The sequence below is a fragment of the Lepisosteus oculatus genome, chromosome 10 (assembly GCF_040954835.1).
Source record: "Lepisosteus oculatus isolate fLepOcu1 chromosome 10, fLepOcu1.hap2, whole genome shotgun sequence".
Lineage (NCBI taxonomy): Eukaryota > Metazoa > Chordata > Actinopteri > Semionotiformes > Lepisosteidae > Lepisosteus > Lepisosteus oculatus.
In genome coordinates, this window is record NC_090705.1 from 28,350,721 (window position 1) to 28,367,643 (window position 16,923).

At 37.7% G+C, this 16,923-nt stretch overlaps 2 protein-coding genes across 2 annotated transcripts in view; one reads left to right on the top strand and one right to left on the bottom strand.

Annotated features, from left to right (window-relative positions):
• The first annotated feature begins 93 nt into the window (after positions 1-93).
• fkbp14 (FKBP prolyl isomerase 14) lies at positions 94-5,058 on the top strand. The gene is made up of 4 exons (XM_006635757.3): positions 94-440; positions 1,064-1,215; positions 3,006-3,133; positions 4,384-5,058. Exons 1-4 carry the CDS (start codon positions 244-246, stop codon positions 4,540-4,542), a joined length of 636 nt encoding a protein of 211 aa, XP_006635820.1. The 5' UTR covers positions 94-243; the 3' UTR covers positions 4,543-5,058.
• Positions 5,059-15,370: 10,312 nt separating this feature from the next.
• LOC107078613 (WAS/WASL-interacting protein family member 3) overlaps positions 15,371-16,923 on the bottom strand; it is a 52,365-nt gene continuing 50,812 nt past the window's right edge. The window contains exon 9 of the mRNA XM_069195058.1: positions 15,371-16,269. Coding sequence (XP_069051159.1) covers positions 16,229-16,269 — 41 coding nt within the window. The 3' untranslated portion in view covers positions 15,371-16,228. The remainder of the gene's footprint in view (positions 16,270-16,923) is intronic.

The following is a 16,923-nucleotide window of genomic DNA, read 5'->3' on the forward strand; positions in this document are numbered from 1 at the left end:
CAATAAGACTCGAAAGTACAAGGAGAGGCAGTGCTCTTTTACCAGATCTCACCAATCATCAGTGGGGGAAGGTGTTGAGTGTGTTGATGTTTATAGAAAAAAAGAATTGTGTTTGCCACGTATACGTCTGTGTGGTTGCATATGAGCAGCTTAGTTGTTCCACGTGTTTAGTGTTGTATAGATAGTTTATCCCTCAGTATTAACCCAGTATTAGTGTGGTCTTGTATAGGATTTCATTTTGAAATGTTGTTAGCAACTTTTAATTGGTTATGTTCGTCTTTATTATTGTACGTAAGCGGGGCGAAGTTGCCGGAACCAGAGGTGAAAATAGAGGTTCTTCACAAGCCTTTTATCTGTCACCGAAAGACAAAATTTGGGGACATGCTGCTGATACATTACGAAGGGTTTTTGGAGAGCAACGGGACAATGTTCCACTCCAGGTGAATACTTTGGGGAAAATTACAAAGGGCAGGGGTAATTGTGCATATAAATTTGAACACTGTATTATGGAATATTTGTTTTAACTTCTGTTGACGTGTTAGTTTTGCGATCAGTTTAAAAAACACCCCAAGAAAGTCACTTTATCAGCGTGTGTGTATTACAATTTAGGAAAGATCTAAATCCTGGATAGAAAAACGGGTCAGTTAAAACTTCAAACAAATTGATCTTCCAAGTTTAGTTTTTCAAGGTAAAGTTTACACAATGCATATAAAGAGTCAGGGACTCTTACTGAATTCCTTTTATCGATGACTTTTTAAACTGATTTCCTCTAAACCTTATGACTGTCCACTTTTCTCTGTTCTTTTGGGGTTAGTGTAATTCACCTGCTTTTTATAAGGCTAAACTATGTGAGCTAGTCGTTCCATTTTGTATTTAGTCCTTTGCCACAGTTTTATCGTAACTTTATCTGGTTTGTACAGTACAGGGCAGCCATCTCTACTTTTACCTTACATCTACATGAAATTAAATATGTTTAATTTTGTCATTTTGCAAATAGCCATGTTGCCATTTGCAGAATGGCAACATTAGTTCAGAAACATTTAACAAAGTTTTGTTTTCTCAGCCGCACACTTGGCGATAAACATCCTGTTTGGTTTACTCTTGGAATAAAGGAAGTTATCAAAGGCTGGGATAAAGGCCTGCAAGGCATGTGTACAGGAGAGAAAAGGAAACTGACTGTGCCACCAGCCCTTGCCTATGGAAAAGAGGGAAAAGGTAGTTTGCAGTTTTTGCTGGCATTTAACGTCTTTCACAAGTACAAATGTTCAGTTTGGACATTCAGGTTTTGATTAAAATATTCACTTAGAAATGGTACACAACTGAAAGAGGTTGAATACTTTTGAAGGTGCTTTACTTAAAAAATCAAAATAACTACAGTAGTTCTGCTTGACCACTATTTCTAAAACTTCTTTAGTGCCTATAGAAAGTCAACAAACCCTTTCCAAAATAACACATTTTGTGGCTTAACCTGATATTAAAATATATTAATCAAAATTTATTTAACCTTAACACATTGTAACACAACCTGCAAGTGAAGAAAATGTTTAAATATTCTGAAAAGTAATTACAAATGAAAACTAGAAAACAGAGTTGGATACATGTACACACCTCTGGGTACTTGGTAGGAGTACCTTTTGCTTGAATTATAGATATAATTTTCTTTGGATAGGTCCGTACCAATGTAGCATAACTAGATTTGCAAGTAGGTAGCTGCAACAGAATGCGTAGGCTGCAAAGGAGCAAGTAAAAGTTTATTCCATTCAGAAAAGTAAAGAAAAGTAACACAACAAACATTGTGTTTCTTTTCTTCTTTTCAGATAGAAACACCTTGATTTCACAGTGTTTGCCCATTCCTCTTTACAGAACTGGAGACTTTCTATAGGCACTGTACATGGTGTATGTAACTGTTTTCATAGTAGGCGTCTATGATAATGAAAAGTAATAGGTTTATTCGATGTTGAAAACAGAAGAAAGAAAACACAATCTTTCGTCCGTGGAGCCTTCTTCAGGTGTGCGTAGGCGTTTGCAGCCTACGCATGCTGACGCAGCTAACACCTGAGCGATCTATGATAATGTGCTTCACCTGATCACTTCCAGGCTGCCAGATTTCACGTTAGAATCTGATGGTTATATGATTTTTAACTTCATTGTCTTAATAAAATAATAAAATTTTAATAAACCTATTGAACGATACAGACATTTTAAGAAATGCAGGCGGCAAAACCTATAGGTGCCAGCATAGGATAAAATACATTGGAAATTTAGTTTTTATTATTTAGACATAAAATGGGGGGGTAGTTGAAAAGACTAAATGGTGTTTGCTGTTTCAATTTATTTTCAATTTTAAAATGTCTGAAATTGTCTGTTTCAAACATTTTAATCTGTACCCACAGCTTCTTTTTAGTGTGTCATTTTTAAGTTGATTGAGTTAACCCTGATGTTACTAACAACTTTTTGTTACTCACCTTTAGGCACCTAGCTACAGTATTTAGTAACAGCATGCTGAGTCAAGATATGCATGCTGCCAAATGCATTCTGTGTAGTACCTTTCTCCACATTGGTAAGCCTAGAAAAATAAGTGGCATTTAAACTCTAGATGGCACTAAATCTTTGCTTTTTGAAACTTGGACTTTCTTTGTGCATGATTGCGTTGGTTGTCCTTCTGAAAGGAGAATGTTAAAAGCTTTTTATTTTGCTTTAGCTTACTGCAATTTAAAGTAAAACCAGCAGCAGAGCCCACTTGTCTCTTTTTCTTCTAAATTAATACTTTTTAAAGGCAATGAAAAATATCTGAAAAGCTATGCTTGTGTAGTACGTAGTATTATATTTTAGTTATTTGAATACTAACTTCTTCTATAGAATATGCTTAACAGTTATGTAAAAAGTATTTCTATTATTTATAAAATAGAAAACATTAAGACACTAAGTTTTGTTTCTTCTATAAACTGTGATTCAACAAGCTTCAACATCACATAAAATCTGTTTCCTCTTGCCTTTTTTTCTAGGAAAAATACCTCCTGAGAGTACACTGATATTTGATATTGAATTAATGGAGATCAGAAATGGACCCAGGTCTCATGAATCATTCCAGGAAATGGACCTTAATGATGATTGGAAGCTCTCTAAGTTGGAGGTGTGTATATAATGCACCTTGGTATCTTTGAAAGGTTGTTTAATTGTGGTCTTTCATTTTTATTACTGAAATAATTAAACCCTTTAATCAAAATAATTAAATACCAAATATAGCCAACACTTATAAATGTATAGTAAATAATAAATGAATCATTGGGGAGAGAGAATTACCTAGTCTAATGTAACTACTTTATGTAATGTAAAGCTTCTGTGATTTTAACATTTCATTATGGGACCTGTGGGAGGTTTATGTAAAGTCAAATTTCAGTAAAGTGAGTCACAGGAGACTAGGGCACTAACCTAGTAAAAGATCTATGCCTTTTTATAGTGATAACATGCCTTCTCTCAAAGAGATAAGATCTAAATAAAATGAGGTCAATCCTAAATTGATAAGTTCAGTTTCCAACCAAGCAAATAAAATGTTATGATTCACAAGTAAAACACAGCACTGAGGACTGTGAACAAGATTAAGAGAACACTCCTTAGCCTGAAGTCATTGAATGTTTGATGTAACACTATAAGAGAGACATAAGATCACTTTATGACCGTATACAATTTCTTGCATTAGGAATTTATCTTTTCGCATACCCTAGCTTGCTCTCCATGACACACAGACAGGGAGAGAGCAGCTGGGGTTAAGGGCCTTGCTCAGGAGCCCAAAGGAGTAGGATTCCTCTACCGGCTGCAGGATTTGAACTGGCAACCTTTCAGCCACAGGCACAGATCATTAGCCAAAGAGCCACCGCTCCGCCACTACTCTCTATAAAGACAGATTAAAGAGGTTTATAATAAGAAGATGTTCTATGCCACATCAGTCACTAATGACATGAGCCAAATGCAACTGGAGTTCTGTAAGTAGTGTCACACAAATGGCTTAGTGTTGACTCCTTCAGCTTTCTTGGCACTAGCAGGCTAGCAGTGACATCGCTGAGTGATGTGCTGCTCCTCCATGTAGTGTTAATGCTCCTTTCAGGCATTGTAGGTTTTTCGTTATATGAAATGATTAACAGATGTCCAAGTGGGGGTTTCACAAGAGCATGGCAGTATATTTTTTCTACCAAGTGGGTATAGGAGTCTTTGCTGGAGGGTCTTAAAACAGTTTTTGATTCCAGCTTCAGTAGGTATGTAATATAAAACTTGTAGAAATTGCCATTTCTAGAACATATAACTTAGAATTTGCATCTTTTATATTGTGCGTAATGCTAAGTAACAAATGTTTGGTAATGTAGTTGTGCTGCTCGATCTTTCCAGGTCAAAGAGTATTTGAAGAAAGAATTTGAAAGGCATGGCTATTCCCCCAATGACACCCAACATGAAGTGATGGTTGAAGATATTTTCAAGAAGGAAGATGAAGATAGTGATGGATACATATCTGCTAGAGAATTTACATACAAGCATGATGAGTTGTAGAAAAAGAGAAAATATTTGAAAGCTTACCTTTTGTGATATAGCATCTGTAAAAACAAGTTGGGTATTGGCTATTAGGAAAACATTTTTGAATATTTCAATGTTTTTAAATTTAATGACATCACATTGTAGTTTGAATATGAAAGACGTTTTTGTTGTGTCATACTTGTTTGTTACCTAAAAAGGTCTTTTTATGTATATAACAGCCATTTTATAATGGAAAATTTCCAAAGCATGTTACATTGTTTCTGTGGGGAAAATAGGAAACATGCAAGATGTATCTAATGTAAAACACTAAAATCATAAAGAGTGCTGTTGTTGCATAATGTTCTGTGTCTTGCCAAATGTTTGAAATTTCAGACCTCCAGCACCTCCAAGATGGTACTATGCCCTTTGAGTGGGCAATTTCAGACCTTCGTTTTAAAAGTGATGTAATAGTGATATGTTCCTTAAAGGCTATACAAATACTGTACAACTGGCTGTCTGCCAAATATTATTTTAAAATAACTAAAATCTTAATCGTGTGTGTATTGTTGTACATTTACATAGTATTCATGGTTTCTGTTTTTCTACATAAATGCAAATTCCAGCACTTATCTATATTGGAACAACACATGCTTTAGGTATGTGTTTTGAATTTCATCCAAATATTTTTTAACACCAGTTCCTGTTTCTACAGTGTTTGCAAATCCCTTTAATATATAATCTACGAACTTCACTAGTTTGCAGTGGCCCTAGTATAGATCCTAGTGGTATTCCACTGATAAGATCACCCCAATTTGACCATTCACTCCTTTACTGTACTCTGATTTATATTCAATTCAACTTTATTGTCATTAAACTTACACAGGTGCATAGTATAATGAAAAGTGTTTCTCATTAGTCACTCAGGTGCAGTATATACTGTAAATAGGACAGAAGATAAGACAATAGTAACACAATAGCAATAACAGTAACGTAATAACATTAGATAAATAACATGTAATCAAGTAATCAAAACTGTGCAAAATTCCACAAACAGAGAAAATATAACAGGACAAAAACAGTGCAAGGTAATTCTTGGAACAGTGCAAAAATAGTATGGTTAATGAATAAATATTAAATATTACGACTGGTACAGTTTTACTGGGCTATCGAGGGGACAGTACAATTTTGGCTTACATGTGTGTGTGGTGGTGTAGGAGTACAGTCATTGTGGATGCAGGAAGACGTTGGGAGAGATCATAATATGGTGGGAGGGAGTGAGGGCAACACCAACTTGACAGCTCTGGGTAAGAAGCTATTTTGGAGTCTAGTTGTGTGCGACTGGAGTGACCGGAACCTTCTGCCAGATGGTAGGGGAACAAACAAGTTATGAGTGGGGTCAGACATAATTTTGGTGGCTTTTTTCAGACTCCTGGTGTTGTATATTTCCTGGATGGATGGTAAGGCACTGCCGATGATGTTTTGGGCAGTTTTGACGACCTGCTATAGTGCCTTATGGTCAGATGCGGTGCAGTTGCCGTACCAGACTGTGATGCAGCTGGTCAGTATGCTCTCCACCGTACATCTGTAGAAGTTGGTGAGGATCTGTGGATGTAAGTGTATTTTCTTCAGTCTTCTCAGGAAGTACAGCCTCTGTTGTGCCTTCTTGATGAGACTGGAGGTGTTCAGTGTCTATGTAAGGTCCTTAGAGATGTGAACACCTAGGAATTTGAAGTTATTCACCATCTCCACCGCAGACCCTTCTATGTAGATGGGGGAGTGAACTTTTCCTTGTCTTCTGAAGTCAACAATCAGTTCTTTGGTTTTGCTGATGTTGACACATTGGTTGTTGGGTCAGCACCAGTCTGCAAGTTGTTTTATCTCCTCCCTGTAGGCAGTCTCATCATTGTCAGTGATCAGGCCCACGACTGTGGTATCGTCAGCATACTTGATGATGGTGTTTGTGCTGAACTTAGCAGTACAGTCAGGGAGTAAAGCAGTGGGCTAAGCACACAGCCTTGAGGGGCACCAGTGTTAAGGGTGAGTGTGTTGGAGGTGAGGTTGCCAATCCTGACAGTCTGGGGTCTGCTGATGAGGAAGTCTAGGATCCAGCTGCAGAGGGTTGTATCTAAACCTAGAGCCCTGAGTTTGGTAGAGAATTTTATGGGTATGATGGTGTTAAATGCTGAGCTAAAGTCAATGAACAGCATTCTTGTATAGGTGTTCCTTTTATACAGTTGGGTTAGTGTGGTGTGTAAAGCTTTGGAGATAGCATCCTTTGTGGAGCGGTTTGTGCGATAGGCAAACTGGAGAGGATCCAGTGTTTTTGGAATGCTGGCTTTAATGTGTGGAATAAGTAGTTTTTCAAAGCATTTCATTATGATGGGGGTGAGTGCAATAGGGTGGTAGTCGTTCAGGCATGTGGGGGCTGATTTTTTTTGGTACTGCTACAATGGTGGTCGTCTTGAAGCAGCTAGGTACAGTGGCCTGGGCCAAGGACAGGTTGAAGATGTCAGTACAGACATCAGCTATCTGCCAGGCACACGTTCTGATACCAGGCCAGGGATACCATCAGGTCCAGCAGCTTTATGTGTGTTCACTCTACTTAGTGATTTCCACACATCTAGCTTGGATAGTGTGGGGGATGGGGTGTCAGGGGAGTCAGTGGTCCAGGTGGTTGGTTCAGGGTTTTGAGCTTCGAAGCGTGCGTAGAAGGTGTCAAGCTTGTTTGGAAGAGAGGGGTCAGTAGCGCTTACAGGGCTTGTTTTGCTCTTGTAGCTTGTGATTGTATTTATGTCTTGCCACATGCGTCGTGGGTTAGCGTTGGTGTTGTAGTGGTGTTCTATCTGGGATTTGTACTGTTTCTTGGCAGATTTTATGCCAGCTCTTAATTTTTTCCTAGCCCCTCTCAGTTCTTCCTCATTACCAGATTTGAAGGCTGCATCACGGGCTTTGAGCAGGGAGCGGATCTCAGTGTTCATCCAAGTTGTTTGCTTCGGGAGTTTGCGTATCTTTTTAACGCTCACCACATCATCAGCACATTTGCTGATGTAGCTGGTGACTGCTGATGCATACATGTCAATATCGGTGTGGGATGGAACCGTGGGAGGCTGCATCTTTGAACACACTCCAGTCTGTGCACTCAAAACAGTCCTGAAGCATTGATTCTGCCTCTTTGGTCCATGTTTTTACAGTTATAACTGGAGCTTTGGTGTGTTTGAGAAGTTGTCTGTAGGCTGGGAGTAGGAACAGGGAGATGTGGTCAGATTGTCCAAGAGGGTGAGGTACTGCTTTGTAAGCACCGGGCACATTAGTATAAACAAGGTCAAGTGTGTTGTTCCCCTGGTGGGGCAGTCAACGTGTTGGTTGTAGCTAGGCAGGACTGATTTCAGATTTCCCTGATTAAAATCGCCTGCAATAATAAAAACACCATCAGGGTGTGCTGATTCTTGTTTACTAATAGCTTTGGATAGTTTTTTGACTGCTTCCTTAGCATTAGCGTTAGGAGGTATGTATACAGCGGTAATAATGGCCGACGTGAATTCCCTAGGTAGGTAGAAGGGTCGGCATTTAACCATTAAATATTCTAAGTCGGGTGAGCAGTGGATCGCGATTTCTGTAGTATCTCTGCACCATGCTTGGTTGACGTGAATACACAGACCTCTTCCTTTATGTTTACCAGAGGCAGCTGTTCTATCCGATCGGAGAGTTAAAAAATCATCCAGCTGAATGGCGGAGTCCAGTATGTTGTTGTGAAGCCACGTTTCCGTAAACACAAGAGTGCAGCAGTCTTTTATTTCCTGGCGAGTAGTAAGCCTGAGTTTTATTTAGTTATTAACAAATCCTCAGTCCAAGCACTCATACTTCCCTGAATGCCTATCACTTTGAAAATGTGAATTAATTTTTTACCAGAGCCTTCTGAAAATCTAAAAACACCATATCCTTTACTCTACATGTACTGTATACATTATTGCTGTTGCCTGTTTAAATAACTGTAAAAAGTAAGCAAAATCTACTGTAGCTTTTCTAAATTCATGCTGATTATTCTCTAAAATCTGATTTCCATATAGCTGATCCTGTAGTTCTAACATAAGTCAGGTTTATTGGCCTATAATTACTTGGTTCAGGTTTCTCATTCTTATTATGGATGTGCACTAGATTAGCAATTCTTCAGGTCATGGGTATTACACCCGTCTTGAGTAACTATTGGAATAGCTGTGCTAATGACTTCTGAGTAACATCTCATGCTTTCTTGAGTACATTTGACAAGATACCATCAGTCTTTGGTTGAGTGAGTCTAATAGCTGAAACACTTCTACCTCTTCTATGCTTATACTATTAATACAAAACTTGCCTTAGGCATGTTGTTGATTTCAATGCAGGTCATTATGTTCTTAAACAGAAAAGACCACGACAGACCTGATCCAGGTATTCATAATCCTCAAAGGCATTGACAAAGGCAACACAATGGAATTCTTCAGAATCACTGGAAAATGGACAGAAAGGGGAGTAGGGGAGCAGCTTTGTATAGAATTGAAATTGTTAATGTAATCAATAATTCACATAGCTATCTCATGTACAGCTCATTTCACCCCACATATACTAAAAAGTCTCTCCCTTTCTCACAGTTCCTCAGACTCCGACGACTTGGATTTCCAAACCCTAGCCCTCAAAATGCATTTGTTTTTCGTCAACAGAGGATAAGCAGATAAGGTGGTCGGCGATATAACATTGACAGGGCCCTTACCTGAGCCAAAAACAGCCCTTGGATAAACAAATTAGGAACTCCCAGCCTCACAACTGCATCCCATTGGTGCTTCCCTATCACCCTAACACCCTTTCTATCCTCATGACCATTAACGACAACTTCTCCATCTCACAGGACGATCTGTCCACTGGTACCCCTTTTTCTGAACTCATATCATCTGATATTATAAACAACCTAATCTGCATAACCTTCTTGTTCACAGTTCCCTTGACCGCCCTCAGCATCAACCACTCCAGGCACTTTCTTCTGCAACAGAACTTGCTGCATCACATCACTATAAATATATATCCAATACCACACTCATTCAAGGCCCTTCTGGACAATTCCAGATCACTCAGATGACATCATACCTCCAGCAACCTTGGTTACTGCATCTCTTGCAGAAAATTCTATCTACATTGGGAAAACAGGAAGGAGACTGGAAGACTGTTTAAGAGAACATGTCAGGGCTACGAGGATCAAAGATCTCTTCAAACCCATAGTTTCTCATTTCACCTCTAATGGCCACGATCATACTGATTTCTCTGTCTGCATTCTCAAAGAGGGGTTTCTCAACTTCTATTGCAGAAAGACATCTGAAACTAAAATTATCCTTAAACTAGTATCACACCTTTCCACTTCTCTCAATGACAGATTTATTTTCTTTTAATCCTCTGTACTCATTTGCAGGTTTTGACTTCACACCTCTCTTCACCTCTCTCAAATTCAAACCCCCAGAGTGCCCACTTTGCTTCTCTGCTGCTCCTGCCTCCTCTCCACTCTGGCTTTTGTTCTTCCATGCTTTATTTGCTGCTGACTTTCCCCTCTTTCTCACCCGAAGAAGGCTCATCAGCCGAAACTGTTTCTTTTCTTCTCTTTTCAGCATGGAATAAACCTTTACTTGTTCTTTTGCAGCCTACGCATGCTGATGCAGCTACCTGCTTGAACTACTTACAGTATATAATATGCTAATCATTCGCATAGTTAGTCAGGGTAATTTAAAACAGTACTGACACTTCCCAGGACACCTCAATTACAATTTTATTTTTTTGCATTTGCACCTTTAGTGAATTTAGTTGCAACAAGTATGTTAAACATGCAACAAAACAACAATTGCTTTTGAGGCTCTTATACAATGGACACAGACATAGCAGAAAACATACATTAGTTACTTCATACATCAGTTTTAACATTTAAAAATTTGTGATACCAGGGAAATAAAACTTTTAATCTTATCACATGCAAAAACACCTCCAGAAAGACAAATATTTGTAATTATTTTCTGTGAAACTAATTTAATATAGTAAGTTATGTCATAAGGAATCATTTTTATGCAGAGGCAATTTACGAGAAAGCTCGTCAGAAACATGAGAAAGCTATAAGGCAGTAAACTGCAAATTTTCCTTTTATCTCTGCGGGACATATAACAGTTTAAACAATAATAACCTGCAACGTTTGGACAATGGTGTTTATGTGAACTCTGACTTTTTCCTAACCACAGCCAGCATGGTGTTTGTTTTACTTCGGAACTGTACTTATTTCTTCACTGCCACTACTGACTCAGTAAGACACACCTGGAGCCATAACCTGGATATGAAGATCAGACACTTGTAAAACATGCCAGTGAGATCTTCTAATCTCAAGGCTTAGGCAAGACCTGTTGCTGTATTTTAAATTATTTTAAGAAAGAGCTGTTTTGCTTTACTAACAAATTAAAATGTATACTCTGCAATCTCTGGAATCCCTATTTTCTACTCCAAACCTCAGACTACATTAATCATGGAAAATGGAATTGTGTAGGCCTGCTGGATTTGAGGGCTATAGAAATATGAATTTCTTCAAAGTTTAATATTTTATTTTTATACGTCATATTTGTTTTACAGTAAATAATCAATTTGTATAAGTCGTCTTGTCCCTTTCTCACGCTTTTTGTTTTTGTTTTATGTTTTCAGATGGTTAAAATGGATCCTGTTCCCTCCTGTTTATTATTGAAATATTTGTCTATGATCCTTAGCAAGACCAGTGAAGGAAGTGGCAAGATTAAGATGATAGATAGATACTTTATTGATCCCGTGAGGGAAATTGCAGTGCAACAGCAGCTTAACACAGACAACACAACAACAGTGTAATGAATGATACAATAATAGTAATACAATACATATCAGTACAGTAAGAATTGCACTACCAAGAGTTACTCACAGTCCAGAACACACAACGAACAGAACAGTACACAAAAAAGTCTTTGCACAATATAAAAATAAATGTATTGCATTGGTTCCTGGCAGTCATTATGGACAGAGGGGCGCCCTTTCTTTGGTACCGGGACCAGGCATGATGCCTTCCAGAGCACAGGGACATTCTCTAAGCGCAGGCTCATGTTGAACAGTCGCTGGAGTACTCCACTCAGCTGATCAGCACAAGCCCTCAGGACTCTGTGACAGACGTCATCTGGTCCTGTAGCCTTACCCTGGTGCAGCCTCTTCAGCTCCCTCTTCACCTGGTCAGCCGTGATGGTCAGCCTGGCCTGGGGGATGGTGCTCATAGCGCTGTCAGTGCTGCAGGTGTTAATGACGGAGGTGTTGGAGAGTGGCAGCTGTGTGGGATAGGGGGGTGAGTAGCTGTTGGGAGTTGTAGCTGTAGGCGGCCATGATTGTCGGGGGATGGAGGAGGTGTTGGGCTGTTTCAGCTGTGAAGGGTTAGGGAGTGTGTGGCTGTGGGAGGATTGGTGTTGAGCCACAGAGGGCCCTGAATCAAACCTGTTAAAAAACTTGTTCAACTCATTGGCCGTCTCCAGGTTCCCATCCGTTGCACCCCCAGCCTGTTTGAAGCCAGTGATCTCTCTCTTTCTGCTCCATACGTCCCTCACCCTATTCCTTTGCAGCTTGTCCTCTACCTTCCTCCTGTAGGCGTCCTTGCTCCCTCTTAACTTCTGCTTTAGTTCCCTCTGTACACACTTGACCTCTTCCTAATCCCCCTCCTAAAGGCTCTTAAAGGTTTGCCTTATAACTGTAAAATATCAGAGATTTGCCATTAATTCCCATTTTTCTAAATGTGAACCAATCTCTCCTCGTTTCTTGAAAGGTCAGTATTTAAGCCTTTTACTTTGTGGTCAATGTGAAGCCTGTCCCTAAAGTTCAAGCTCCTAGTTTTGATATATAAAAAAACTAAGGTTGCTGCTGGAAGAGGTGTTAGTGGGGCCAGCACTCACCCTGTGGTCCATGTGGGTCCTAATGCCCCAATATAGTGACACGGACACTATACTGTAAACAAGCGCCGTCTTTCAGATGAGACGTAAAAAAACCGAGGTCCTGACTCTCTGTGGTCATTAAAAATCCTAGGGCATTACTCGAAAAGAGTAGGGGTGTAACCCCGGTGTCCTGGCCAAATGTCCCATTGGCCCTTACCAATCATGGCCTCCTAATAATCCCCCTCTATGAATTGGCTACATTACTCTGCTCTCCTCCCCACTGATAGCTGATGTGTGGTGAGCTTCTGGTGCACTATGACTGCTGTCGCATCATCCAGGTGTATGTTGCACATTGGTGGTGGTGGAGGGGAGACCCCATTACCTGTAAAGCGCATTGAGTGGAGTGTCCAGAAAAGCGCTATATAAGTGTAAGCAATTATTAATTATTATTATTATATATATATATGGCCTGGTTATGAAAGCAAAGCGGACTGCAGGCATGGGCTTTACAAGGCGCATGAGTTGCCACTGACAATAATTGACAGTGGGAAAGGAATCTTGAGTGTCCTTATTTAAAAAAATAGCATAACTTAGTCACTCTCATTTTTAGTTTCACAGAAGTTTAGACAGGTGACTTGAAGAGGTTAATATTGTTTATAGCACTTGATATGATGCATGTGACATTCAATCTATGTCATGTGACATACTGTACACCCCAGTGGTTCAGATTGTTTAACTGATAGTTTTTACTCAGTTTTTAACTGATAGTGGTTCCATCGCTGCTGACAAGAATAATAAAAAGGATCTGGTGGTTTTTAAATCTCTTTTAAGAGCATGTTTAAAAAGCTCTCTTCCAATATATTTACGCCTGCCACATCAATCAAGTCTTATTTTTTCTATGCACAAGATAGGGAAACATGAAAGAGTACAAACAATGCTTGTTTGAGTGTTTTTCTTGTTCTGGACACGCAAATCATTGAAATACGCATGTAAACCTGAAAAGCAGATGTTGCACATTACTATAAACTATACGACTAAATGATGTATTGTTACTGTATACGACACCTGTGCACCAGCAGGCAGACAAATCATGCCTTTGATTTCTATCTCCCACAAAAGAGATATTGATTTCAACCAGCAGCCCCCACACTGTGACATTAGAAGGTTCAGATAAAATAACTTATTTGTTCTTAAAAATATATATATAGCCAGTCTACTTATCTAATCATGGCCACTAGTACAATGAAATGTAAATTGCCTTTTGCATATAATTTTTTATTCATTGGCAGACTTTTATTAATACCTCATTGGTTGGAATGCTTTGTAATTGTAAAATTTTATGACACAGCTGCTCAATTTTATTTTAATATCTTAACACCTGGGTTATTTCGTGAAATTTGTGCTTCAATAAAACATTTCACATTATTGGAAATGTTTCATTTTTTCCTTTTATTGGAAATGTCTTTTTTGCAATAAAACACTGCTAAGGGTTATGACAGTGATATGACATCTGAATCCTATGTCACTTTATTTAAATTGCACAAATGTTGCTGCTATGTACATGCAGCAGTAGTGGATAAGATAGCACTGGAACAAGGGTTTATAACAGTGATATGACAGCTGATTCCTATGTAGTTCAAGAAGCTAAGGAAATTGTGGAAAGGTGCAACCTATCTAGTGGAATGGGTCAGCCAATTTCTGTTATGCCATCAAAGGCTCTCTCAAAAATTCTGAATTACTACAAGCTCTTCATTTTCCATCGCAACAATTAAGACAGCAAAATCTAGTTTAAAAAGCAAGTGAGAATATTTCCAAACTAAGCACAGAGTTAAAGAATCTGATGCAGATGTTTCTGAAGAAAGTGGAACCACAACCAGTTAAAAATAAATGTAATAAATGTAAATGACATTTCAATGCACAATCTGAGTGGCTGCGTTAGTAGGTGCCTGTTTCTGCTTTATTGGGATATTAATGGTAAATGCTGTCTTCATGCAAAGGTGTATTTTTAAATATATATATATATTCATGATCGTAATTAAATTAAATTAAATTCAAAAGTTTGAATTGATTAAAAAAACATTAAATCTTTTTGTAGGTTTTGATTTGTTTTTCCCTTAATAATAAAAAACTTAATTTAAAAACTGCATTTTGTGTTTACTTGTGTTATCTTTGTCTAATATTTTAATTTGTTTGATGATCTAAAACATTTCAGTGTGACAAACATGCAAAAAAATAAGAAATCAGGAAGGGGGCAAACACTTTTTCACACCACTGTATATATGGTACCTTGAAACAGTTTTCAGATCCTTCCTATGTTCCTCATTTTCCAAAATGCTATTTTACCATTTAATACATGTGTGAACAGTATGTTTCAACTTATAAACAGAGATAATATAAATATAAAGAGATATAAATCCATCCTTCGGATGAGACATAAAACTGAGGTCCTGACTCTCTGTGGTCATTAAAAATCACAGGGCGTTTCTCAAAAAGAGTAGGGGTGTTACCGTTGTGTCCTGGCCAAATTTCCCATTGGCCCTTACCAATCATGGCCTCCTAATAATCCCCATCTATGAACTGGCTTCATTACTCTGCTCTCCTCCCCACTGATAGCTGATGTGTGGTGAGTGTTCTGGCGCACTATGGCTGCTGTCACATCATCCAAATGGATGCTGCACATTGGTGGTTTTGGAGGGGAGTCCCCATTACCTGTAAAGCGCTTTGAGTGGAGTGTCCAGAGAAGCGCTATATAAGTGTAAGCAATTATTAATTATTATTATAATTCTGAGTTAATTCCTAGGTGATTTCAAGACTTCAATTTTGGCCCATTTTCCCCCAGTAAACGTGTACATAATTTGAAATTTGTTAACTTAGGAACACTTATTGTAAACTTAAGTTGTGCCTTTTATGATACACTTCATATGACAAGACACTTAGTTCGTTAAATAATTTATTAATTTTTTATATAATTAACATTTCCTTCTGTCATACATGATATACATTACTGTTTTCTTGTTTTGCATTTACTTACAGGAAAATAAACAGTTTATCCCTTCCATTTAAAAAACATTCCATTTGAATACATTTCAAAGTCCTGAGAAAAGAAAAAACTGAAGACAAGTTTAAAAAACAATTTCTGGATCTAAAATACGGGTCATAATTTTAATTATTTTTCAGAGTCATTCCTTCTACTTCAGTGCTGTTACTGACAATATGTGAAATGGGATGTTTGTACATTTACTGAATTTTTAAAAGCTTTATAGGTCTCAATAAAAGTGATTGTGAATCTAAAATGTATGAATCATAATTCTTACTGAGAACAAGCTGCTAATAATGTGGACGTACTATATAAAATAACAAAGAATGTCACAGTATTAACATGACAGGAATGTTTTATCTGTATTTCCATGTAAATATTTGTGATGTGCTGCACACTGTCTGCCTTTAAACTGCAAAACTCTGAAATAATGTTTACATAAATTAATGTAGAAAAATGTACAACACTCACAATATGAAATATTGTCAATGATTTTGAACAGAAATGAAAAAAGTCAAGTTATTAGGTACCTCGGGGTTCTGGTATTGTTATTTATGCACCTATTTCCAATTTAAAACGTTAACATTTTTACATTGGCCAACTTCACAGAAATAATAATAATGGAGTCAGACCACTAGAAGAAGTTTATTCTTCAATGTCTTTACATTTCTCCTCTGACATCAGAGACAAACAGAATCCTTATTTCTTTCCGTGGTGTAATGTGTTCTATAAAGCACCTTTTACACGATATTGTTTATCGCATCTGTGTTCTTAATGCAGGTGGTCTGGAGCTCACTGCAAAGGAAAGAAATCAGTAACCAAATTATTATTTTGATTTAGAAAATCTTTCTATTTTGCATAACATTTTCAGAATTTATGCAAAAACAAACTAATTTGGTAACAAAATATCTATTCAAGCTGCAGATGAAACATGACATTTGAAGCAACCAGGTGTAGCATTATTTGTTGATGAACTAAAAAAAGTCAAAAAGAGAGTGGCCATAAAGAGTTTCATAAATATATGACATAATAGCAGAAGAAAAATATTAAGAGTTGCCAATCTAGACCGAGATAATAAAAAAAGAGAAAATCTGGCCAATGTTACTTCACAGAAAGTTCACAGAGTATCTTAACTGCTGGATGTCTTGTTGGTAAGCTTGACAATTATACATTAAAAATAAATGTATTTGTATTTAAATACTTTATATTTGACCTAATATATTTTCAGTTAAAAAATATCAAGGTTCCTAATATATTTTCATAGACCCACCCAGTTTAATAAATAAAATAGATGATAATGCCTTTTTTAAGCTTCCTTATTCCACTTCATTTTTAATACTTATCTACACTATGGTTTATCATTTTACCAAACTGATAGCTATATCCTCTGCCCCAGAACACAACTAAATATTTTTATCCTCTAGAGCTAATCATAAATTCTGTATTCTG

Excerpts from the sequence above, each read along its gene's own strand:
- fkbp14 (XM_006635757.3), top strand. The coding sequence starts at position 244 with ATGTTGTTAGCAACTTTTAATTGGTTATGTTCGTCTTTATTATTGTAC. Across the intron at positions 1,216-3,005 it reads CTATGGAAAAGAGGGAAAAG|GAAAAATACCTCCTGAGAGT; the intron begins GTAGTTTGCAGT and ends CTTTTTTTCTAG. Across the intron at positions 3,134-4,383 it reads GGAAGCTCTCTAAGTTGGAG|GTCAAAGAGTATTTGAAGAA; the intron begins GTGTGTATATAA and ends CGATCTTTCCAG.